The following is a 26554-nucleotide window of genomic DNA, read 5'->3' on the forward strand; positions in this document are numbered from 1 at the left end:
GTTTATGTCATATATTAATCTGCAAGGCAGATGTTTGCGTTTTTATTAGAATGTTATACATTATATCAATAAATGATCTGTATATGTATGAAATATCCTGTATACCACCTCAGTGACTCTGGAATTGTTCTTTTCAAAAGTTTTTTTCCCCTCTGCAGTTGAGATTTTGTGGGCAGTGCTCCCTTCACAGCAACGCCCCCAAGCGCACAGTGCAAGAGTTTCTACTACAAGAGTGGGGCGGTCTGGTGTTCAGATGACATGAACTTGGTATGCTGTTTGTATGCTTAGAGGATCTGTTGAATCCATTAATCCATTTAGGCGCTATAAATGGAATTCTTGTAAGGGGAAAAGGATGGAAAAGTCGGACGCATGCGATCCATACAGCCGACCAGCGCGCAGGACACAATGGATAGTGAGCACTCTGGCGTATCATTACGGACTAGACCGTGGAGTGGAAAACGAAATTATAGTCCTCGCAACCGGGCTGGATCAATACCTCCAAGAGATATTTCATCACCTAGACTGTCAGGGAGATGGAAAAATACCAGCCGAGGATTTTAACATTCTTTGCGAGATTTTAGGACTCAATAAAGAGAGCGATCTGGAGGAGTGCGCGGGGATATTGGATAACCTACCCAAAGAGTTCAGCTTCAGGCAGTTTCACGCAAAACTCTGCGGCTATTTCAGTACCAAAGCTGGATGCCAGTATGAGAATGGGAGGTTGTTGGTTGGGAAGGACAGCGAGCACATAGAGACGCAGATCAGACTCAGGAGCCCCTTGAGGCGGCGCGATAAGCTGCTGTCGTTGGGTACCAGTAATAAGCGAGAAAGCGGAGAGCCTTCTTCACCCACTGTGGATAGACACGCGTCAGGTTGTAGGCAGCTGGGGTCCTGCACCAGGGAGTGCTACGAGGAAATCGTCGCCCTCGAGGAGGCTGAGGACAGGATAGCCAAACTTGAGGAGGAAAATGCGAGTCTCAGGGAGCTGGTGGAGGACATGCGAGCGGCTCTTCAGAGCAGTGATGCTCGCTCACTGGCATTACAGGTACAGTGATGAATTTCATACAAGAGATTTATTCAAATAATAGTTTATGGATATCTAGCAACAATATTCTCTGAATGAGGTCTACTAGATTATTAGATCGTGTGACTATAGGTTTAAGGGCAATCTTAAAGACGTTTTAAAGACATAAGTGTTAGTTATAATTTCAAATACTCTGTGACAACTTTAATTTATGCTGGTAATGAGTGGCAGTGATGTATATGCGTTCCAAGCCCTTACGAAGATGGTTTTACTAGAATAAGCCCCCCAAAACATGGTTATTGTAATTACAATGAGGAGGATGCTTTAAGCTATGAAACTTGCAAGATGTTTAAATAGTACAAAGACCTCTTATATGTCAAAAAATCAAGGCAAATTTGATTTATCATGTCATGACCCCTTTAACCACGATATTTGTATTAAACTGTGGTTATAAAAATAGTAATCAATCTTCAAAAAAACATAGGTACTAGACTTTTCATAAGGGATATAACATTCTACTGACATTTTTCTGTGCATCATAGGTGGGCCTGTGGAAAAGCCACTCGAAACATAAACCAGAGGGTGGCTGTTTTATCGCCCACCAGAGGCGAACAGCCCAGAAACCCAACATTTCTGGAAACCTGAAGGACATCCAGAGTTTTCTGAGAGAAGTGGAGTACATCCGGAGTTCCCGGGATGGGCAGATCGAGGAGGCCATGCTTTTCAACCAGAAGCTGGAGCAGGAGCTGCGAGTTACACGTGAGACTGTGCTGTTGCTAGAGGAATGTAACAGGACTCTAAAGAAGGAGCAGGTTGAGATGAGAAAAAGAGTGGAGGAAGCCAGACAAGCTGTGCTCAGTGGCCTCAAGAAAGTGAAGGACCTGGAGACCAAAGCCAGTCACGTGCCTGTTCTGCAGAGACACATTGAGCAGCTAGAGATGGAGCTTCTGTTCTACAGGTTAGTATAACACTTGAAGCGTCAAAACAAAACAAGTGAAACACGTAACTCTTTATTTACTGAACTGCTGTTTAATGCTCATTCAGAAGGCTTTACTAGAGATCATGTGTTCCCACAGACGTTTTGTCATGGTGAGGTAATCTGTTTTTGCACTGGGATAGCTAACTTCAGCAATCATGAAACATAAAGAAGAAATTACCCTCACTTACCACAGGGATTTCACTGATGTAAATGTAAAAGACTCTGTCAAAACATGACAGTTTGGCAGCTATCCTAACAAGTTAGGATGTTGACCTTAGCTGCAACAGTTTGAAAGGTATAATGGAAATATTACTTTCTATTTTATGGTGCTGACAGTGAAAAACGATAAAATGACAGTTTAATTTTGTTTGTATGTAGATTTTAATGAGACTACATCACATCTTTGCTAGAGGCTAATAAATTATTGTCATCTAAACCAGACTTAATGCCGTAACCAGTCTCATTGATTTCACTGGGTTAAAATGGCTCCCGCCAGAACTTGCTGGCCCTGATTGTGCAGAAGTGTGCCAACATACATGCTATTTAGGTTGGCTTGATGTGGTTCAGCTTCTCGAGTGCAGACCTTGTTTTGTTTGGGTTCGTTTAGTTGTCAACGTGTGTGGCAAATGGGCTCCTATTTTGGTTAGCTGAAATTATGCACAGCTACTGCTGGAAGCCACTCATTTCGTAGTTTGGGTTTTATACTTGGGCTGTCATTGAACCTTCCTAGTTTGCAACCTTTTAATTTACGTTTAGAAGAAGTTAGGCTTAACGTCATCTGTGTTTACATATTTTTGCATGCTAATTTTGGGACAGCATTCCTGGCAATCCTGATGAAAGTGGATTTACTGCAGGTCTGGAGTTAAAAGTGTTTTCTCTTTTGCAGAGATGCAGTTGAAGTCAAAAGTTTATATACACCTTGCAGAATCTTCAAAATGTTAATTATTTTAACAAAATAAGAGGGATCATACAAAATGCATGTTATTTTTTTATTTAGTACTGGCCTGACTAAGATATTTTACATAAAAGACATTTACATATAGTCCACAAGAGAAAATAATAGTTGAAATTATAAAAATTACCCTGTTCAAAAGTTTAAATACATTTGATCCTTCAGAAAAATTCTTCAGGTTCCACAAATGTGTTGATTTTTAGCATTTTTGTGTATTTGAACCCTTTCCAACAATGACTGTATGATTTTGAGATCCATCTTTTCACACTGAGGACAACTGAGGGACTCATGTGCAACTGTTACAGAAGGTTCAAACACTCACTGATGCTTGAGAAGGAAAAAACTATGCATTAAGAGCTGGAACATTCATTCTGGATCTTCTTGAAGGGCAGTACTAAATTAAAAAATATATATTATTTAGGCAAAATAAGACTCCTTCCATTCAAAAGTTTACACCCCTGACTCTTAATGCATCGTGAACATCAGTGAGCATTTGAACCTTCATCAGTGTGAAAAGATTGATCTCAAAATCATACAGTCATTGTTGGAAAGGGTTCAAAAATGCAGAAAAACTAAAGAATTTGTGGGACCTGAAGGACTTCTCTGAAGAACAGTGGGCAGTTTAACTGTTCAGGACAAACAAGGGATTCATGAACAACTATCACTAAACAAAAAAACACAGCTGTGGATCATTCATTTTATGTGAAATATCTTATTCAGGTCAGTATTACATAAAAAATAACATGCACTTTGTATGACCCCCTCTTATTTTGGTTAAATAATTTTCATTTTGTAGATTCTGCAAGGAATATGTAAACTTTTGACTTAACTGTATATTTCGTATGTTTCTGGATTTAGAATAAATGAGGTAGTCATCACATATAATATGTGTCTTACTGACAGAAACATTCGCTTTTATACCGTCAAGCTGCACTAATCTAAGTGAAGTCTGTGGTGAACTTTACCAGAAAGCCTTTCTTTGGCCCCTCCATTGATGCTCTTAAGCCAAATAATTCATTCCAGATCACAATGGAGCTGACACATTTGGGGAGAGTTCCATTCAGCCCGGCAAGGCCTGACCTAAACAGATTGAAAGTTCCCATCTATCTTCAAACAGTTTCCCCGCTCTAGCGAATAATGGATGAACACTCCCTGTCTAAATCCTAGCAACAACTCCTACCACCCTCAACAAGTTTAGAGAGCTCTGAGTCTGCATGCTGCCTAAGAATGTTTAAAAGCAAGTTCCTGTTTGTTTTTACATTAAACTACCATACCAAATATTTGCAATGCTGCAGACGAGTATGTTATGCCGAAGCGCTGCGATCTTTGCAGACTTTATTAGTTTGGGTGTAAATAATTCCTTGGGCTGTGCCGCTGTTTTAATATTCAGCCATAACCAGTAACAGACTTCACACTTGCAGAGAATATGTTAGAAAATTACATACAGTTATTGTAGTCATTTTGCCAGACATAGTATCTCTTGATGGGCTGCAATGTGCCAGATGACATTTTAAAGCTAAATAAAGGCTAATAAGATGTTTTTAATAGTTAGAAGTCAGTTTCAAAAAGAATACTTTTAGTCAGCAAGGATGCACAAAATTGATTAAAAATAAATAAATAAATAAATGCTGTTCTTTTTCAGAATCCTGAAAAAATGTCTCACAGTTTTCGCAAAATTATGCAGCACAACTGTTTTCAACTCTGATAATAATAAGAAATGTTTATTAAACACCAAATCAGCATATTGGAATGATTTCTGAAAAATCATGTGACACTAAAGACTGCTTAAATTTTAGCTTTGCCATCACAGTTTTGATGTATATATTTTAATAGATAATTGTATTTATTTTGACTCATTATTATTATACCAGGTTTTACCAGGATTTTAAACAACCACAAGTGTCATATTACCAGTTTGCAATAACTGGAATTGATTGTTTTGACGAAAGTTGAAAGTGAAAGTAATTGTAGCAGTCATGAGGCTCGTATTTCAGCTGCTCTTTTTTGAAGAGGAAATGTAAACGTGCTTTGTGTCGTAGCCACGTGCAGAGCTCTCTGGCTGGTATTTGGCAGATCAGAGCAGGGGTTTCTCTTTGAGGCCAGAACACCCCATGGGCAAGTGCTGAAAGGTCCCTAGAGTGCATCCAATGGGCACACAGCTCTCTGAAAACAAAAAACGGTAGAGGATAGCTTTTGATGCAGCTGCCAGTGGGCGAAGAGGACACCGGTCATGCTCCGTGGGTCATGGACTGACCCATTCACACTGAGAGTAATGCCTTTTATCTGAAGAGAGAGGTGTGTCCACTGGCTATTTTTCAAATCCTTTATGTTCAGACCTTAATGCAGTTCTTGTAATAACCAGACATTTTAATAGCTCACTTCAGTTCCTCCACCTGCCGCTTTAACCTTTCCATCTGGCACGTAGATAATCAACCATATTTGACACTTTATCCACATGAAAGGGAAATCTATTAAACTATTAAAGGAGTAATGGTCTTAAAAATGTTGTATTTTTAGAGACACTGTTTGTCAAATTTCTTTTTTTAAGATGCGTGATAACACAAACCTGGACCCGATCAAAGCGTCTTGAGTTGTTGTACATTTTCTCCAGATTCAGCACACCACAGTAATATGTGGTTTTGTTATTTTATTTAACGACTTCATTGATGTTCTGGAAAAGAATTTAAACAAATTTGCCCTGTCACAGAATGTTTGGTTATTTCATGCCTTCCAGATTCTTCATGTGCATCCTTTTATTTTTAATATACACTCCCATTTAAAAAATTGGGGTCAGTTACATTACAAGAATGTTCTTTTTTCACAGAGACTGCATTTATTATTAAAAACACAGTCAAAAAAGCAATATTGTGAAAAATTATGAGAATTTAAAATAATTTTCTATTTTAATATATATTTAAATGTAATTTATTCCTGTGATGGCAAAGCTGACATTTCAACAGGCATTACTCCAGTTTTCAGTGTCACATGACTCTTAAGAAATGATTCTAATATGCTGATTTGCTGCTCAAGAAACATTTCTTATTATCAGTGTTGAAAACAGTTGTGCTGCTTAATATTTTTGTGGAAACCATGATAAACTACCACTGAAACATTTCTTAAGAAATAATTGTATTTCTTTTATTCAGCAAAGATACATTAAATTGATCAAAAGTAGCAGTAAAGACATTTATGATGTTACAAAAAAATTCCATTTCAAATAAAGTTGAAGTCAAAAGTTTACATACACCATGCATAATCTGCAAAATGGTAATTATATTACCAAAACAAGAGGGATCATACAAAATGCATGTTATTATTTATTTAATACTGACCTGAATAAGATATTTCACATAAAAGATGTTTACAATAGAAAATAATAGTTGAATTTATAAAAATGACCCTGTTCAAAAGTTTACATACACTTGATTCTTAACACTGTGTTGTTACCTGAATGATCCACAGCTGTTTTTTTTTTTTTTTGTTTTTTTGTTTTTTGTTGTTTAGTGATAGTTGTTCACGAGTCCCTTGTTTGTCCTGAACAAAAGGTTTAAATGCTCACTGATACTTCAGAAGGAAACATGATGCATTACCAGTCAGGGGTGAAAACTTTTTTAATTTGAAGATCAGGATAAATGTAACTTATTTTGTCTTCTGGGGAACATGTAATCATCTTCTGTAGCTTCTGAGGGGCAGTACTAAATGAAAAAAATATGATATTTAGGCAAAATAAGAAAAATGTACACATCCTCATTCTGTTCCTCCGTTCTTAATGAATTGTTTTTCCTTCTGAAGCATCAGTGAGTGTTTGAACCGTCTGTAATAGTTGCATATGAGGCCCTCAGATGTCCTCAGTGTGAAAAGATGGATCTCAAAATCATACGGTCATTGTTGGAAAGGGTTCAAATACACAAAAATGCTAAAAAAAAAAAAAAAAATTGTGAGACCTGAAGGATTTTTTTAAAAAACAGTTTAACCGTTCAGGACAAACAAGGAACTATTATTTTCTCCTGTGGACTATATGTAAACGTCTTTTATGTGAAATATCTTATTCAGGTCAGTAATAAATAAAAAAATAACATTTCGTAATATTTCTCTTAATTTGGTAAAATAACATTGTGCAGATTCTGCAAAGCGTATGTAAACTTTTGACTTCAACCTTTTTTTTAAAGGCCAAGTCTTTTAAAAATCATGATTTTTTTAATTTTTTTTTTACCTGGATACCAGGATTCTTTGATTTAATAGAGTTTTATTTGAAAAAAGTGTTTTTTTGTACTGACTCCAAGCTTTTGAACGATAATATAATGGAAAATAATTATTTTGATATGCAGGCCCTGGAGAGACTTTTTTAATGAGCCATTTCCGGTCATATTCAACGCTTTGCAGTCACCCAGAACGTGAAAAAGTCCAAGTACGGATCTCACAGATATTGTGTAAGGTTTCCTGAAGGCCTCTTGGCCCTAATAAAGAAAGAGGAAGAGGTTTAGATAGAGGCCAGGTCTCATGGGGGAGGTGGTGGGAACAGACCTGATCTGTTCAGTTCATTTCCATGAAAACACACACCATCCGTGTGTGTCCTGCCTGGAGGCGTTTTTCTCTCCCTCCGAATCCAAGATGGACCGAAGCCCTCAGCCTAGACCCCAAGAGAACCGCAGCGAGGCAGACCTCAGGACAAAAGAGACAGACGGTGCGAGAGGAACACAAAGAGAAAGGGGGGGACAAGAGCCGCCATCTGGAGGAAGAGGCAAACACTCGACTGTTTGTTCAGTGGGGATGAATTTCCACCATCTTACTCTATTTATCGCTCTGCGTTCAGACGTGCTTTATGTCCCTCTATTCATACCAGGTGAAAAGCATTGGATTTATCATCAGGTCTGTGCTGACATCACAAAGACTGACGTGTTAAATGCAAGGCCGTCTAACCGCTCAAAAATAATCAGTTATTATTCAGAGACAACTATTATTTCAGCTGCGGTGCGGCCGACTCGTGTACAGTGTGTCCGGGTAACCTGTTGTACCTCAACACATAATAACAGGGCTGGACAGATGGAATGAACAATCCTTTGAAAATTCCCCTCTATTATGTCTGAGGAAGGTAAAGAAATGTCAACAAAATGAGGCCTCATGAAAATGTTGTCTTTATACGGCATGGTTTTTTGAGAATGAAAAACTCCCGAGACCTTGACTTTTTTCCACTTTCAAACGCAGCTACGAACATTTCCCCTTCTCCTCCCACCCTCGGCCAGCTGATACTCTTTCTCTGCAGACCTCAGCACTAATAAACTGCCCAAGCTGTGGGAGAAACGTTCTTGAAAACTTTTTTCGCTTCCTTTCGAACACTTGTCTGAAATGGAATAGCGCGTGAGGTTCAATCTGTTTAAGTCCCATTCTCAAACGTGTCTTTTTCATGTTTATGACTTGTGAAGACACGTAAACACTTTGCGAACCTTCTTCAAAGCTGTGTTTACCAGAACTGCTCTCGTAATAACAAAGATTCCGAACTCTGATTAATTACCGTCTGGTTCCGTTTGGAATCTCCAGACAGAACCCCCAGCAAGATCAGGTGATTTCCCAATTCTCACACCATATAGTAATAGAATAACAGCGTCTATGCATCCACACATGGTCCACGTCTGCCAGTCTTACTTAACCAGGTATCGTGTTACCAACCATGTGCCTAGTCTTAATTGTGGACATCTGTTTCATAGTCTCAAGATAAATCGATTGCTTTATCAGCATTTATCAAGGACCTCGCAACATCCGGGCAGATATAATCTTGTTATTTATGTGCTTGTTTAACATATACGATTGTCTCATCCTTCTAAATTCATTCCGAGTCTTCATTCCACTGAAATACTTTGAAAGTAAACTGGCTGCAAGAGGGGGTCTGCAAGTTCAGATCCTGCTGTAATAAACACAGGAAGTGCACGTCTAAACCACAAACAGCTGGGCTCACCCCACGTTAGTACATCACTCCGGTCCAGTGTAAATATAGTCGCAAGATAGAAACCTATTGTTAGCAGCTTGACCACCAAAATAGAGTCCTCGTTCAAGGCGAGAGCTGAGACGTGCAGCCAAAAGTGATACACAGACTAATGAGATACAGGCTTTGCCACAGTTCTGTCTTGCATCTGTTTTGGTTTTGTAACTTCCCCTAAATTTTCTGAAAAAAAAAAAAAAAGCAAGAAAGCATGAACTCAATGCAGAAAGCATTGCATGATGAGTAAGTGTTGTCTTTTTCCTGTTTAAACACATGTAAGTAGTATTTTTAGCCTGTTTGAGGTTCAATACGTAACGTAAAGTTCTCAGTGCAATAGGTAATGTCCAATCCACCTCCACCTTTCCAGTAAAGGAAAACTGGGACACTTTTAGGTCTTTATATTGCATAAAAAGCATCCTGCTTTGAGTCTACATTCTAATAATCCTAAAGAATATCAAATGCCATTTCATTCATGTCTTCTGTTAGTGTTCACTAAATAGCAAGTTTGCTTTGTATAAGGTGGATGTTTGGAAGACAGCGGAGATGGAATCAAACAGAATGGAATTAGCGGCTGGGGGAGCTAACGTATGCCAGATGGAGGTTCTGTCAAATTTGGGCTTTGTGTTTGTCTTATCCAGACATATGCTCTGTTCTCTCTTCGTGAGCGCTATGAAATAAAACCAGCATGTTTCAGCATTTCAGCAGCCATCTATAGTGTGCATGAGATGTTACATACTGCATATTAAATTTCTCCCATTTTGTCAGAGCTGTGGCCTAGAGGTTAGCGCACATACTCCTGTTGTACTTGATACTCATGACATGTTGAACTGTGCTGTTAGTACGAATCTGGATTGCAGTAAACTTGTCTAATTTGATTTACTGCTTGATTTTACACCCTTTATTTCATGATCACTTACAAAAAAAACTAATTAAACTAATTGTCTTATGATTTACTCACCCACATTTCATCCAAGATGTTCATGGCTTTCTTTCTTCTGTCGAAAAGAAATTAAGATTTTTGGAAAAACATTCCAGGATTTTTCTCCAAATGGGAGGACTTCATTGGGGATCAGCGGGTTGAAGGTCCAAATTGCAGTTTCAGTACAGCTTCAAAGGGCTCTACATGATCCCAGTCTAAGAATAAGGTTCCTATCTAGCAAAACAATCTGTCATTTTCCAAACAAAATAAAAGTTGATATACTTTTTAACCACAAATGCTCGTCTTGCACTAGCTCAACTTTACACATTAGTCATTTTGGAAAAGTTACATGGATGTAAATGGCCAGTGTTTACAAAGCGAACATGCAAAGAAAGTCAGATACTCTATATTAAAAAAGGTAAACCAACAATGTTGGACTACAACGCTGTTTTAGTGCCACGTTAAAAAAAATCTAAGATTGTGAGATTAAAGACGTAATTACGAGAATAAAGTCGATATAATATGAGAATAAAGTCGATATATAAGTTGAAATATGTCGAGTATACCGTCGAAATTATGAGAATAAAGTTGAAATATCACAAGAATAAAGTTGAAATGTTTCAAGAATAAAGTCGAAATTACGAGAACTAATCGAAGCAATTAAAGTTATAATATTTCCATGCCGATAGTTTTTCCGGGTTGCGTTCTTTGCAGAAGTGGCTGTCATAGAGTATGAGAGGTTAAGTCTGACACCAATGTTTAATGTCAGGATTGTTACTATATTTTTGCATTAGTTTATATCCAGCTGGTCATATTGTTAGCCAGCAAAGTTGCAGATTTAAAGACGTGATGTAAGAAAGCAAACTTTGTTCATTCAGCTGACAGAAATCCTGCCGCGCCACAGCGCGCCATTCATAGTTTTACATTACATCATATCTGTCCCAAATCCTTGTTAATGTTCATGAAGACTTGACCCCGGGCTGGAAGATTGAGTATTGTGCATTTAAGCGAAACGTTTGTATTTCTGTAGCTCTAATAAAGTCTGTATGCTTCATATAGAGCTATAATTTATGTTATAGCCTTTTCTTCAGGCAGCGGAAGAATGGTGGGTTTGCATCTTGTTACCCACTTTATTTCACAATGCCATTTTTCCTTGTTCTTATTTGATTTTAATAACTGATCAACAAAAATATGTATTAAAAATTAAGATAAAAATTATACAAAACGAAATTCGTTTAAGAAGGGATTTTCCACAAATAAAAACGTACGAAGTGGTCAAAAATTGTGTCTGACCCTCTCCAATTCTCCCGGCGTATTGACGTCCAATTCATACAACGTCCTTTATGACATTTACAAATTACACAAACTTCTTTCATATTATTAACAGATTAAACTGAAACAAAACACAAAAATATATTTAAACATAAATGTAAAACAGAAAATATTTTTTTAAATGGCTACAACAATATAGATGGCACTTTCTCTTTTCATTTGATCTGTTGTTTAAACTCATCTTTGCCGCTTTTTTGATAATTCTTGATCTTTGCCCGTTTGGTGATTAAATAAACTGTAGACTTCCGCTTGAACTACATGCAACGAGTTCTGTGTGTGATACCTGCGAGTTGTCCACGCAACGCAGCGCTGCACTTTTGCCTGGTTTCATTAAGGGTGGGTGAAAAATGGATTCTCCGATGCATCCTCTCTTCAACAAGCTTGTGTTTTTCCCCGCATATGGCACGTGTGCGCGCTAGAGACGCGATGGGCTTCATTGCACAGAATTTGCACTGGGAGACACGTGCGCATTGCTTGGCAGTGTGTGCTTCCACCCGCAATTTTTTTTACTTTAGATATGCCTTCATTTCTGCCGTTTGTAATGCAGTACTATTAGATGCACGAAACTAGCGCACTGACAGACTTTCACTTGCTCTTTGTGTTTGTTTGTCCTAAAAAGCTCAATTGGATGCGGTTAAATGCACTTGAATTTTCGAATACTTTTATATGAAACTGATGTACACACAGTCAGTTATGTTTTCAGAGCAGGACAAAACATCTGATATATCGAAATAGATCTGTGCATTAGTTTGAATGCAGCCTGTTAAAGCAGCCACTGTATATGATCTCATCAGTAATAATCAAACAAAAAAGAAAAACCAGTAACTATTGTCAGTAAACTTTCGGATACTTAAAAGAACACATATTTTAAATAAGTAATTGTTTTAAAAAGTAGCCTGCTCATATAATAAAAAAATAAAAAATAAAGTAAATTTTGCACAAAATAAATTTGATATAAAATGTATGTATAAAATGTAGCCATGTGCAGTAATATTGAAAACTGAGAATGTGACGCATGGTTATATTTAGTTGATATTGAAAAACGTAATTAAATTGAATCTTAATTTTAAGATGGCAGTACTGACATACAGAGATTCCAAATATAAACAAAAAGCATAGAAACTGCAATTTTACATATTGTTAAAATGTACAGATTCCCACCCCTTTACAATAAGCCCATTTGTAACATCAACTGAGATTGATGAAAGCTGTAGAATAAAAGCGTTGTTCCTTGAGTGTGTTAATTTCAACATTTACTGATATATTTTTAAATTTTGAAGTTTATTGTGTTAACATTAATGAACTATGCTTACTTTAATGATCAATATATAATTAATATTAATATTTTTATTCATTTACAAAGTATGGTTTAGTACTTTTTTAAAATAGTAGAGCACTATTTTAGTTGCCGTTCAGTATCCATTTTCAAAAACTATCGGTTAATTAATCGGTATCGGCCAGTGTGGTCCAACCTAGCTATCGGTATCGGTAAAAAACAATATCGGTCGACCTCTAGCAAAAACAACTGTGGCATCCAAAATTTCAGTCCATACATTTAATTATTATTCTTTATTTACTTTATTCTCAAAACATTTAGACCTTATTCTCATAATTTTGACTATATTGTTGAAATATTTTGACTTTATTCTCGTAATTTCGACTTTATTCTCAAAATATATTAACTTTATTCTCGAAACATTTCGGCTGTATTTTTGAAACACTTAGACTTTATTCTTGTAATTTCAACTTTATTTTCAAAACATTTCGCCTGCACTCTCGAAATGTTGCAATGTTATTCTCGTAATTTTCACTTTACTCTCAAAACATTTTGACTTTATTGTCGAAATATTTTGACTTTATTCTCAAAACTTTTCGACTGTATTCTCTAAACACTTAGACTTTATTTTCATAATTTTGACTTTATTCTTGAAATATTTGATTATATTCTCATAATTTTGGCTTTATTGTCGAAATATTTAGACTTTACTCTCAAAATATTTCAACTTTATTTTCGTAACTTCAACTTTATTCTTGTAATTTTGACATCGCAGTGCTAGTGCAATCTAGAGCATTTGTGGTTAAAATGTATATACATTTTCATATTTTTTTTAGAAAATGACCAATTGTTTCGCTAGACAAGACTTTTATTCCTTGGCTGGGATTGTGTAGCGCCCTTTGAAGCTGCATTGAAACTGCAATTTGGACCTTCAACCCGCTGGTGAAAAAAAATCCTGGAATGTTTTCTTTAAAAAAACTTTATTTCTTTTCGACTGAAGAAAGAAACAACATTTTTGATGACATGGGGGTGATTAAATTGTCAGGATTAATTCAGGAATGAACTAGAATTTTGTAGAAATCACTTCTTTGAATAGAAGAAAAGTTGAAAAGAACTGTTCTTCGAAATATAATTTAAAATATTTTTGTAATATTATAATTGTCTTTACTGTCACAGTCTTTTTTGTCAATTTAATGCATCCTTGCTGGTGGTACTATGATATATGCCCAAAAAGCTTCAATTTTTAAGTGATGCCACTGCACTTGGTTCTATTTAAAAGAAAATACGTTTCACCACCCTTGTGTTTTCATTTTGATTGCATTTTCATAACCCCTTATGCAACCGTTCCGTTCTACTTTGTCTTTGGCCAGACTTGTTTCACAGTCAGTGTTTGAAGAGGCCAAGAGTAAGAAGGCTGGATCTCATACTGAGACTTTTTCCAACTGTCTGGAGTGGATTCAGGTGTCTAGAGAGCTCTTTTAACTGCTCTCAGTGTGTGCTCGCCTGTCCATTTCTACAGACGGTGGGTTGCCGAGTCTTTTCAGAAACTCGTCTTCATTTGTTATTCACAATCACGAAGACAGAAAGCAGATCCTGTCAGCAGTATTAGTCATACACAATTCAAATTGGTTCTACAAGACTGATATTGACATTAAGCAAATGTGGCATACAGTATATTGCCCTGCATAAAGTAATCTGTTTTGAACAGTAGTGTAAATCTGTTTAAACTGCATTATTCCACTTTATTCCAACACAAACTTCAACATCCCTGTCAATGAGACTACAATTAGTTACACTGTGTATCATCATGTCTAGACCATAATATCTTACTTATTTTCCTATAGCAACCATGACAGGCCTGTTTAGGGTCTCCCTGGTGCTCTCCCTCAGCAGCTGTAGGTCATCAGAGAGCTCTCAAACCCACCTTTAACCGAGCCACCCCCCTTTTCAAACACCCCACACTCCCTCATCTGACAATGTGGATTCCAAATATTGACCTTAAAGTGTGCGTACTGCTCAGAAGCAAAAGAGTAGTGTACCGAGGGATGATTTTGTGGGCTCATGCAGCCTATATTTATGGCCGCTCTGCACTGAAGGGTTCCTCATGGCAGCAGGATATATGCATGAGTGCACCCGGCTTCAAATTCTTTTCCCTTTTTTCACTCTCTGGGATTCATGCTGGAGCAAATGGATTTCTGCAGCCTTTTTTTCCTCTCTTCTGCAGGCAGGACATTGTCATCTGGAAACATTTATTCTTTGATTCATGAAAGCCCCCTATTGCATTTCTTCTGTCACAAAGCTTGGAGAAACGGTTGCGTTGAAATGACAGAAACATAATCGATTGCATTCGCTAGCTGTCTTGACAAAACTGAAGATGTTCAAAATCTGTTATTTTAAAGTCAAATAATGTAGTTTTAATGCCTGGCTTCAAATATGTGTTCATGTAAATGACGTCAGCCATATGTTAAACATTCATCATAGTGCATACTGTGTTTTTAGGGTCTATTATGTATAGTTTTCACGATCTTTAATCTTTCTTTTCACTTTGATGAATATTATGTCACATGCCTGGCTTCAATTACCCACAACCACCTTCACTAATCAAGAGCTGGTGAAAGTATTACATTGATCATATTACTTGGCATCTTTGCTAAAGATGTTGAAGTTGTGTAGTCCTATATATGTTCAAACATTTGTACTTTAAAATAATGCTTAAATTTGCTAATAAATGCTATTTTTATTTCTAGTGTTATATTACTAGATTGTCTTAAACCTTCTGGATCTACATCTGATCTACTCTGATGTGTTATTTGACTTATTGTATTTTTCTTCACAGATCTGAAGTATCGAAAACATCGGTTCCATTCATGAGCAAACCAGACAGACGGTATAATAGGGCTAGTCAGACTGCGCCACGCTGTTGCCTGGACACGGAGCAGGATCGACACTCGCCAACGGGACGTGCAGAGACTGTGCCTGACACTAGTAAGACAAATATTGACATTACTCGACCCTTTTTGAGACTCTGCTGGCATGCAACTTGTAAACAGTTGATGCTTGCATTTTCTGAATTATTTATGAAGACCATTTCCCAAGATATCCCGAAAAAAAAGTTTGTTGGATTGAGGTCAGCAAGATTTTTTAAAGAAATTGATACTCTTATTTAGTAAGAATGCATTAAATTGATTTTAAATGACAGTGATAACATTTATTTTAATGTTGCAAAAGATTTCTATTTTAAATGAATGTTGTTCTTTCGAAATGTCATATTTGTTCTGATTTTGATTAAGGAATCCTGAATAAACTATGGTTTCCAAAAAAATATTAAGCAACACAACTGTTTTCAACATTGACAATAATTAAAAATGTTTCTTGAGGAGCAAATCGGCATATTAGAATGATTTCTGAAGGATCATGTGACACTGAAGACTGGAGTAAAGATGCTGAAAATTTAGCTATGATCACAGGAATAAATTACATTTTAAAATATACACTACCAGTCCAAATTTTTTTGAAAATTAAGATTTCTTTTGAAAGAAGTCACTTCTGCTCACCAAGTCTGCAGACTGCATGTATTTAAGAAAGCAAAAACAGTAACATTTTAAAATGTTTACTATTTAAAGTAACTGTTTTCTATTTAAATATATTTGAAAATGTAGTTTATTCCTGTGATTTCAAAGCAGATTTTTTTTGCAGCGTAACTACAGTCAAATGATCCTTCAGAAATCAATTTAATATTGTTTTGCTGCTCAAAAAACATTTTTTATTATTATTATTATATTGAAAACAGCTGAGTAAATTTTTTTCAGGTTTCTTTGGTGAATAGAAAGTTCAGAAGAACAGCATTTATCTGAAATAGAAATTCTTTGTAACATTATAAATGTCTTTTTAATATTTTAAATTGTAAAAATATTTAACAATATTACTGATTTTGCTATATTTTGGATCAAATAAATGCAGGCTTGGTGAGCAAAAAATCTTACTGTTCAAAAACTTTTGACTGGTAGTGTATACCTTAATGTGGTAATATCTAAATGAACTGGTTTATTCAAGTAAAAATGTTAAGTATTATTAGGTTACACCAACAAAATCTATTTTTATTTTGATGCGTTGCTTCAGGTGTAATGAGAAATGTCATGCATTATCATGCTCTGTGTTCATGTAGTGGAGGAGCAGCTTTTCCGTTCGGTGGAGGGTCAGGCGGCATCTGATGAAGAGGAAGAAAGATGGACCGGAGAGCAACAGAGACAAGTGGACGAGGTGAAGCGAATCCTCACTAGACTGTCCTGCTGTGGAGACAGGTACACCGATCCACTACTAACCATATCACTCACTGTGTTCACAAATGCCCTGTATGACTAACACTCTAAAAAAATGAATTCAAACATGTCAGGAATAAATACATGGCTTATCCACCTATTTCTTCCTGTAAGAGGGGGCATGGCCATTTGTAAATTTTATGGGTCAGGCTTCCGGTCTCATCTACGCCCAGCTATTTTTTGCTGTACAAAACAACTTGTTTTGCTGCTTGATATTGCAAATTGCTGTATTTAACCATTTTATTTTAATGTATTATCTTAATTATGAGCACACTGGTTTGTAGTGCAAACAGTTTTACCATTTACTGCACGTTGTTATTCTTCTCGTTATTTCCCTATAGCAGCTAATGAACCGGAAGTCTCACCAATAGGCTTACTCCTGTGTTAAAGAAAAAGGTAAATAGGGAAACATGCTACCTCATGTGTTTTTGTGTGCTCTCAGGTGTGATGAGAAAGCAGTGAAGAAGCTGCTGTCTCATTTCGGCGACTCTCGCACAGAGGAGAGTCAGACAGCTGTCCTAGAGCTGCTGGAGAGGGTTATACGACTCAACAAACAACTAGAACTGAAGGAGGGTCAGGCCAAGAGGGCAGAGATGGACACTGACCAGGTATGACTACATTCAACTGATGTTTTTTTTCCACCTTGTGCAATAACTAACGGACAGTTCACCCAAAAATGAAAATTCTGTCATTAATTACTCACTCTGTCGTTCCAAACCTGTAAGACCTTCGCTCATCTTCAGAACACAAATTAAGACATTTTTGATGAAATCCGAAAGCTTTCTGACCCTGCATAGACAGCAACAGTACTACCGTTCAAGGCCCAGAAAGGTAGTAAGGACATTGATAAAATAATCCAGGACTATAAAATAGTCCATCAGTAGTTCAGTAATATTATGAAGCTACGAGAATAATTTATTCAACAATTTCATCTCTTCCGTGTCTGTCTTTGACATGCGTTCACAAGAGTACCACAATGCATTTTTTGAGTTTATTTAGGGCAGAGATGGGCTACTTTGATAGTGAGAGGGGCATTTTTTCTCCTTTATACCAAGGGGCCAGATTACTAATCCACGTCCACACACCTTTTACACAGTTTTACTCAATTTCCTTTTAATTGAAGAAAATTAAAGTATAATTCATGTAATTTGATTCATGTAAAACTATAAAACTTGTGCGGTTATGCTAGTTCAGAAGGGAAACTTTGTTATCAGTTGACAGCAGTATTACCCCAACAAGCCAATATAAACATCTCAATTGCATTGTCTGTAAGTTTCCAACAAAAACAACTGTACAGAGGTCCTATTCTTTATTAGCTACTCACCTACAGAACATTCTCAAAACAACTTAAGATGAGAGTAAAAAAGGGCATATTCAAAAAAATTGTTATTCCAAATGGTAGCAAAATATAGCCGGGTATCCGCTGGATTTTTAAAATCAATTTCAAGACCTTTTTAAAACCTGCACTTTACATTTCAAATAAAAATAAATAAAAAAACTAAGAAAAGTGTCACAAGTATGAATGATTATATTAAACAATTATTATTATATAACAATTATCATATTAAATAACATATCTTAGTATGTTAATTGTTTAGATTTTTATAATGCATTAACTTCTTGTCGATCCACTGGTTGTCGAAAATGCAAATTCGTTATCTGCCAACAAGTTTCGCTTTTGGAACAGCAGAGATATAGCGATTTCCAAACAATCCAAACATATGAGTGTATCCTTGAACTTGGTAAAAAGATTATCTATTTACCATCTTGACTGGAAAATAGTGTTAACATAGTCAGTTTGTCGCGCCACAACCGCTAAAGTCTTTCTACACTGGACGCTAGGGCTGTCAATCGATTCCAAAATTAATCGATTCCGAGGTGTTGGGAATCGAGAGTCAAGGGGAATCGACTCCTCATTCAGAGTCGTTTTCAGTTCAACAAAACTTATATATGGGTGCCTCTCAAACGGAAGGCATGCATCCCACGAAGGCTGCATATCTCGGCTGCTAGTCATCAAACGTTGCTGAATGCCGATGTACAAAAATAAACAGAATGAAAACGAGTCATTGCTGAGCTCGTCCGAGTTTGAGGATGCAGCCTTTCGTTTGAGAAGCACCCATTAATTTGCCTCTTGCACACTAATAGTTATTAGAAGTCTTCGTTTCCACGAAAAGGTTCGGATACATCGTTTTAATGAACCAGTTAAAAAAAAAACGATTTAGAAGTTATTTTACGGTGGAACTGGCTCATGTTGTCCACAAGTATGAGCGCTGCACGACAGAATGGATCATGATGTGATCTTATTTACATCTTAAATCAATGCGGCTGGTTTTAACCTTTCTATCAGCCAATGATAATTCTGAAAGAAAACACAGAGAGCACAAATCAGTGGCTGAGAGCGCATCTGATTGACAGCTAAGCCATAAGCTCTTATATCAGTGTTGTTAAAGGTCTATTTATTTTGTTTCAGTGCTTTGCTAATTTTGTGCAAAGCATACTGGTGAAGTAAACATTATTCAGCTGAACTGTGGACATGTATTTAGACACTTCATGTCTTGTTTTATTAATGCAATAAATGCATGTCCACTGCTGAGCTGTGGGTTATGACTAATTTCATGGGCAAAGCAGACAAAATTACAATTTGAAAATCAGTCAGAGCTACAGAAAAATCGTAATTTTAACAAATGAAGCAGCTTCATATTATGAGAAGGCTACTTTCTACGACCTTTATATCCTGCAGTCATTGCGAAATTAGCTTCCTCCAATCTAAAAAACAAGAATCGGAAAAGAATCGAAAACAACAGTGAGGAATCGATTCGAGGAATCGAATCCAATCGATTCCAGAACCAGGAATCGGAATCGATTCCAAAAATTTCGGATTGGAACAGCGACAAAGCGATCGTTCCAAATCATTTGAACTTTGTGTGAGAACGTCATAAATAGAACGCGGCAGCAGTTTACTGCCGCGGATTTGTAGTGTCGCGCCGCATCCAGTGTAGACAGCAGGGGGTTCTATTGTATTTTGTCGCGTCCGGTGTAGATACATTAGTGAATAATACGGTGAGCGGCTGAAAACTAGCGAACTCTCCTGGTTGGAGATAGTATTAACATCATAAACTGAAACAATCTTTACGTGACATACTTTTTTTTCAAATGTTTTAAAATTGATCATCCGAGTCTAATATGATCCAGCAGGTCGTACTAAAAGACACTGCCGGCCGCCAGTTGCCCATCCCTGATTGTAAAGATGAGTACTGAGAAATTCTCATTTCTCTTATGTGACTGTTGATACAAAAACAAAAAATAGTAGCAAACGAATGAAGGTGCTTGTTCAGCTACCTTTACATAGCCAGAAATGCCTTGCATTTTGCTGTCAGAACAGAGGTGAATTGACGTAAAAACGAAATATTTGGATTCATTTTTCTATTATGAGCATTCCCATAGAAACCAATAATATCTGAGCTGGAGGACATGAACAGCTGAAGAACAGACCCGCATTTAACTCCAAAGAAAAACAAACACAAACACACATAGTAACCCAGCAGTTAAAATCCATATCAAACATTTCAAATACTAATGAGACATTTTCATACACGAGGGCAGAAGTTCATCCAAATAAACTTTGGCTGCTGCTGCTCTTTTAAAAGCCTTACGTCACCAGGACTTTGAGTTGTGTTTTACTTCTACATTCATGGCTGCTTTCGAGTGCAGGGGTGTAAAATTAGATTACAAGGCACTTGCCCACCAAGCGGTTGTTATGAGAACGACAGGCTTCAAAGAAAAGCCACAGCTCTCACTCACTCTCCCACCCAAGCAACCGGCCGCGTATGTGTCTGTGCGAACAGCCAATCAGATGACCGCAGGCATAAACCTCCAGGCCTTCCACAATTACATCTACACTGAGCTGTTAGAAACAGCTCAGCTGCGACGCACCAGACGTGAACTATGTTGCTAGTGTTTTTAAAAAGGCCCCACACACATTGATGGAAAAAACCATCCTCGAACGATCTGGGCATAACCGGCTTAACACGAGCGCAGGCAGCAGATGTGGATTTTTGACATATGGTCAGACAGGCCAAAAACAAGCATATCTGAACTATTTCTGTCGGAGAAATTATGCGTCTCGGCTGAATTATGGGCTATCGGAACATCTGGCAAAGATTATCCTAACCTGAAAGTCATTGTGTGTTTGAGCGTTAGTGTTTAAATCTGCGCAAGGTCAACGGTAAGTGTCGTGTTTCTGCAGATGAGGGACGCCCTGGTCCAGGAGCTGCAGCAGAAGGCAGAGGAGACGGAGCTGCTCCACCTGGAGCTGCAGATGCTGGAGACGGAGCGGGTGCGTCTGTCTCTGGTCGAGGAGAAACTGATGGATGTGCTACAGCTTCTGCAGCAGCTGCGAGAGCTGGTCAGTCTCTAGAGACTTGTCAGCTCAGTGATGCTACTGTAAATGTTTTCAAGCCACACGATAGATGAGAATTCAAATATCCTGATAGCTTACTCAAACCCATGTCATCCAAGATGTTCATGTCTTTCTTTCTTCAGATGAAAAGATATTCATGTTTTTGATGAAAACATTCCAGGATTTTTCTCCATATAGCAGACCTTAGTGGGGATCAACAGGTTCAAGGTCCGAATTGCAGTTTCAGTGCAGGTTAAAAAGTGGTTAAAAAGTATATACATTTTAATATTTTTTTAAATGGCAATCGTTTTGATAGACAAGACCCTCATTCCTCGGCTGAGGTAGTCTGGAGCCCATTGAAGCTGCATTGAAACTGCAACTTCAACCTGTTGGCTCCCATTGACGTCCACTATATGTTTTCCTCAAAAACCTTCTTTTTGACTGAAGAAAGAAAGACATGAACATCTTGGATGAATATTTTCAATATTTGTCATGTCAGGCTGGTCGATTACATCTTCATATTACAGCTGACACAAGAAATTAGGGTTAACTAAGTATTTTGCCGGTTTATTATTTTAAAATTCTATTTATTTTATAAATGTAATTATAATTAATAATTGATCAAATAAATATGTATTTTTAATATAATACATTTTAATGTAGTAATATATATATAAAACAACTTAATTATAATGTCACTTAATTACCATTTATTACAATGTAATATTATTTTTACTTATTTAATGCCATTTATTATCATTTAGTAATATCTATTTATTTAAAATACATTTATTTAATGCCGTTTATTACTATTTTTAATATGGTGTTATATTGTCTTGTTTTTGTTGTAGAATGTCTCGAGAAGATCTTTAGGAAAGATTTTGCTCAGCACATTGGAGTCCTGCAGTGATCCTCAGCATGGTAAGAGACACAATAACTTGAACTTGCCAGCTTCGCTCTTATAAAACATTCGCTGTTTAACAGGCCTGGTATGCAGTGAAAATGTGGCAGAGCTATTAGATATACAGTGTGCTACAAAAGTCCGAGACCACTTTAAAAAGCTGGGATTTATTGTTTAATTTAAATTAATTTAATTTAACTTTATTAAATTAATTTATGATTAAATGTAATTAAATTTAATTTTGTTTAATTCAATTTTGTTCATTTATTTTAAAATGGAAATGCTGTAAGTTTTGGGATTTTGAAAAAAAGTAAAACAAAAGAATTTAAAATTAGTAAACTATGTAAGATAGATTTTATGATGCTCGTGCACAAAAGTTTTGGATTTTTTTTCTAAAAAAAATCGCTGAGAAAAAGATCATCATCAGTTCATGCAGCTTATGTATATGTATGTATGTATATATATATATATATATATATATATATATATTTATATATATACATACATACTTTTTTTAGTTGCCAAGGAAACATTTCTTGTTTTTATTTAGTTTAACTTGATGTACTCAAATAACTAAAATAAAAGTTTTAAAGAAATCAGATATTTAAAATCAAAATAAATAAAATGACAAAAAATTAAATTACTAAAACTTTAATTAAATTTAATGAAAATTCTAATGAAATTGAAATTGAGAGTAAAAACTTCTAAAATTGTCAGATATTAGTTTAAAAAAAAAGTAAAATATTAGTAAAAAAAAGTCAACGTAAATGAGTAATATAAGACCACTTTTAAAGCTGGGATTTATTTTTTATTTATTTTCATTTTATTTTTTATTTCTTTATTTAACATGGTAAAAAGTTCAGATCAAAGTTCATGCAGCTTAAGCACACACACACACACACACACACACACACACACACACACACACACACACATATATATATATATACAGTTGCAATCAAAATTATTCAACCCCCCAGAGACTGCAGTACTTTACAAATAAAAGCTTGTCTGAAGTTTCAGGACTTTATAAAAAATGCATCTACAACAGTTTACTGGCATATTAAAATTGACAGTCAATATATAATGTAATGTGTTTGAGTTATAGGATTTTTTAATAACACAGCTATGTCAGAATTATTCAACCCCTATTCAACATTGCCATTTTAAGTCGTTTATTTTTGTGGTAGGGAACAAAATTATCCTAAAACACAACACAAAGGCTTTATAAACTATTAAAAACACTGAATCAGCTTGAGATGTTACACATCTATACATTTATCCCATGCATGTGCTGAAGTTGAGTAGCAAAAATGGTAAAGTCAGCAGAGCTTTCACAAAAGCTATAGAGAAGAAATAGTTTTATTGTATTAGAAAGTCTAAGGCTACGTGAAGATTTCTAAGACATTAAAAGCCTTATTCCTTAGTTTAAAGTGTGTTGTACCAGAAAACCTTTGAGGGTGTTGAACCAAAAATGCACAATTTCATAAAATGCTCTATCAGAGCAACTGAGAAAAACCTGCAATGTACAGCCAAAGACTTGCGAGATGACCCGATGAAAGGAGGAAAAATATTTAATTCCAGAGTAGAAGATGAATATAAGACAAGCATGGCTTTCATGTTGGGGCATCTTGGCGAATACCATTCTTGATCAAGAAGAACAAAAAGGTCAGCTTGAATATGCCAAATATAATTTGGATAGACCTGTGGAGTTCTGGAAGAATGTTTAATGGAGTGATGTGGCCAAACTAGAACTTTTTGAACGTATAGATTAGCGGTATGTCTGGTGCAAAAAAGGGAAAACTAATGAGCAGAAGAACACTATCTCCATGGTCAAACATGGAGGTGGGCTGATCCAGTTATGGGGTTGTTTTACTGTAGCATGAAGTGGAAAACATGATCGTATGAAGGAAACCATGGATTCTTTGAAGTATCAGGCCATTTTGCCAAAAATTGTGATGCCTTTGGTGCAAAGACCGAAGATGATGATCAATGGACTTTCCTGCAGGACAATCATCCCAAAGTTAACATCCAAATCTACTTCTGCTTGGTTCAGGGATCAGTCACAGAATGTTCTTGAGTCGCCTGTTCAGTCTCCAGATTTAATTCTCATTGAAAATATTTGGTCGAATTTGAAGAAAGCAGTGGCAAAGTGAAAACCAAAGATTATCCATGATCTAAAAGCTTTTTCAGCCGAGGAATGGTCCAAGATTGCAGTAGAGAGGTGATCAACGCTTCTAAAAACTTTCAAACAGCGTTTATAGGTGGTTTTAAATAATAAAAGATTCTGCACCAAATTTTACTTTTGGGGGTTGAATAATTTTGAACATGAACGTTTAGAGCCAATTTGTTTGTTTTTTTCCATTATTTATCAATTTATGTTCTCAGAATAACTCAAATGTGTATTAAAATACTTTATCTAATAGTGTACTAATGCCTTTGTAGATTTGTTTTTAGAAAAACAAATTATCTGGAACAAAATGTCTTGCATCTCAAGGGGGTTGAATAATTTCGATTGCAACTGTATATATGTATAAAATATTCATATATATTTCTTTATGTACTCAAATACTCAAATAGCTACAACTAAAATAAAAGTTGATAAAAAATTATCCAGAAATTTAAAATAAAAATTAATAAAGTGACAAAAACTGACAAAAACTTACTACGTTGAAATATAAAAATAAAAACTATTTTACAATAAAAATTAGTTGGAAGTTCACATAAAAAAAAAAAAACTAAACTAAACAGCATTTGGTGCGTAAATATTGTAAAATATAAGTATAAAAAAATATATGCATATATCTGTGATAGTAAAAATAAATACTGAGCTGTGCTGCTTTTGTGAAAGAAAAAGGTAGATGTACCAAATACTGTTTTTTTTTTTTTATGTGAACTTCCAACTATTTTTTCTTTTTAGCTAATAATTTATCATAAAAATGGTGCTTAGAAAAAAAAGCATTTTTACTAGCGGTCTCATACTTTTGGACCCAAGTGTATAGTATCCACCTTATTTTTTCTGTAAGAGTGTTCACAGCCATTTGTAAATTTAATGAGTCTGGCTTCTGGTCTCATCTGCTTCCAGCTTTTTTAGCTGTACAAAACAGCATTTTGCTGTGTGATATTGCAAACTGCTGTGTCTTACCATATTATTTTATTGTATTATTTTAATTATGAACACACTGGTTTGTAGTGCAAACTGAGTGTATAGTTTATTAACCCTTCCATACATCTACCTGATCTGATCTGCAGGGAAAGCACATATCCTGGAGGTGCTTAATGCTCTTTGTCATGAACTGGCTGCGTGTGAGATCCTCTCTAATGGCGAGACGATAGAGAGAGCACAGAGTCACCAGTCCCTCACCAACTCGCTGCTCATCTCCTGCTAGACAATACTGCCACCTGATGGCCACAGGACGCCTTACACAGACTTTCAACTTGGGACCAAAATTAGTCGTGTATGTCTTTGTGTTTATATTTCTGTGTATAGTTGTGTAAATCATTTAGCTCATTATCATTTATAATGAAACATGACGTGATTCATCTTAAAGCATTTAAAGCTATTTTTCCTTTTGCAATGTCATACATTGTTGGTCAGTATTATCTTAATTACACAACAGTGTTCATTACAGCTTCATCACGTGGTACTCAACTCTCAGGTATAGATTATGTAAAGCTCAATATATCAAGATTAGCTCAAGGGAAAACATCTAAAATAAAATTAAGCTTCCTCCATATCTCAAATACAGACTGGAAAGCTGTTGAAAACAGAATTTATGCATCTTCATTATTTCAAAATGTTAATTGTAACTGTTAATTGTTTTTCTTAGCACTTCTGGGCCGTTTTGTTGCTCTTTAAGGATGATTTTTGTCCATGATTTGCATGAAAAAAAAATATAGTATTAGAAAAACCTTACTGTGTCTGTGCCTCTCTCCCATCTTACAAATATCCAATGTTTTTTTCTTTCTTTCATCTTAGATGTATCAAAATGTTTTAGACAGTAGGATTTTTGATGTTTTTTTATGAAGAAGTCTCACCAAGCCTGCATTTATTTGATCCAAAATACAGCAAAAGCAGTAATATTGTGAAATATTTTTATTATTTAAAATAAAAGCTTAAAATTTTCAAATGTAATTTATTTCTGTGATCAAAGCTACATTTTCAACATTACTTCAGTGTCACATGATCCTTCAGAAATCATTGTAATATGCTGATTTGCTGTTTAAGAAACATTTTTTCAAAGAAATTAATACTTTTATTTAGCAAGATTGCTTTAAATTGATCAAATGTGATGATACAGACATTTATAATGTTACAAACGATTTGTAATTTAGTTAAATGCTGTTTTGAACTTTCTATTCATCAAAGAAACCTGAAAAAATTCTACTCAGCTGTCTTCAACAAAATATTAATAATATTTTTTGAGCAGCAAATCAGAATATTAGAATGATTTCTGAAGGATCATGTGACACTAA

General features: G+C 35.8%; 1 protein-coding gene across 1 annotated transcript; it reads left to right on the forward strand.

Annotated features, from left to right (window-relative positions):
* The first annotated feature begins 254 nt into the window (after window positions 1-254).
* Window positions 255-25990, forward strand: efcc1 (EF-hand and coiled-coil domain containing 1). Its single transcript, XM_073826144.1, has 8 exons — window positions 255-1045; window positions 1567-1982; window positions 15296-15444; window positions 16625-16760; window positions 17221-17386; window positions 21025-21183; window positions 22029-22098; window positions 25331-25990. Exons 1-8 carry the CDS (start codon window positions 281-283, stop codon window positions 25465-25467), a joined length of 1998 nt encoding a protein of 665 aa, XP_073682245.1. The 5' UTR covers window positions 255-280; the 3' UTR covers window positions 25468-25990.
* The last annotated feature ends 564 nt before the right edge of the window (window positions 25991-26554 follow it).

This window comes from Garra rufa, chromosome 20 (genome assembly GCF_049309525.1).
Source record: "Garra rufa chromosome 20, GarRuf1.0, whole genome shotgun sequence".
NCBI classification, from domain to species: domain Eukaryota; kingdom Metazoa; phylum Chordata; class Actinopteri; order Cypriniformes; family Cyprinidae; genus Garra; species Garra rufa.

What these genes read in the sequence shown, in the direction of transcription:
- efcc1 (XM_073826144.1), top strand. Translation starts at nt 281, where the DNA reads ATGCTTAGAGGATCTGTTGAATCCATTAATCCATTTAGGCGCTATAAA. An exon ending in CTCGCTCACTGGCATTACAG is followed by an intron (nt 1,046 to 1,566) that starts GTACAGTGATGA and finishes TGTGCATCATAG; the next exon opens with GTGGGCCTGTGGAAAAGCCA. An exon ending in AGAGACTGTGCCTGACACTA is followed by an intron (nt 15,445 to 16,624) that starts GTAAGACAAATA and finishes GTGTTCATGTAG; the next exon opens with TGGAGGAGCAGCTTTTCCGT.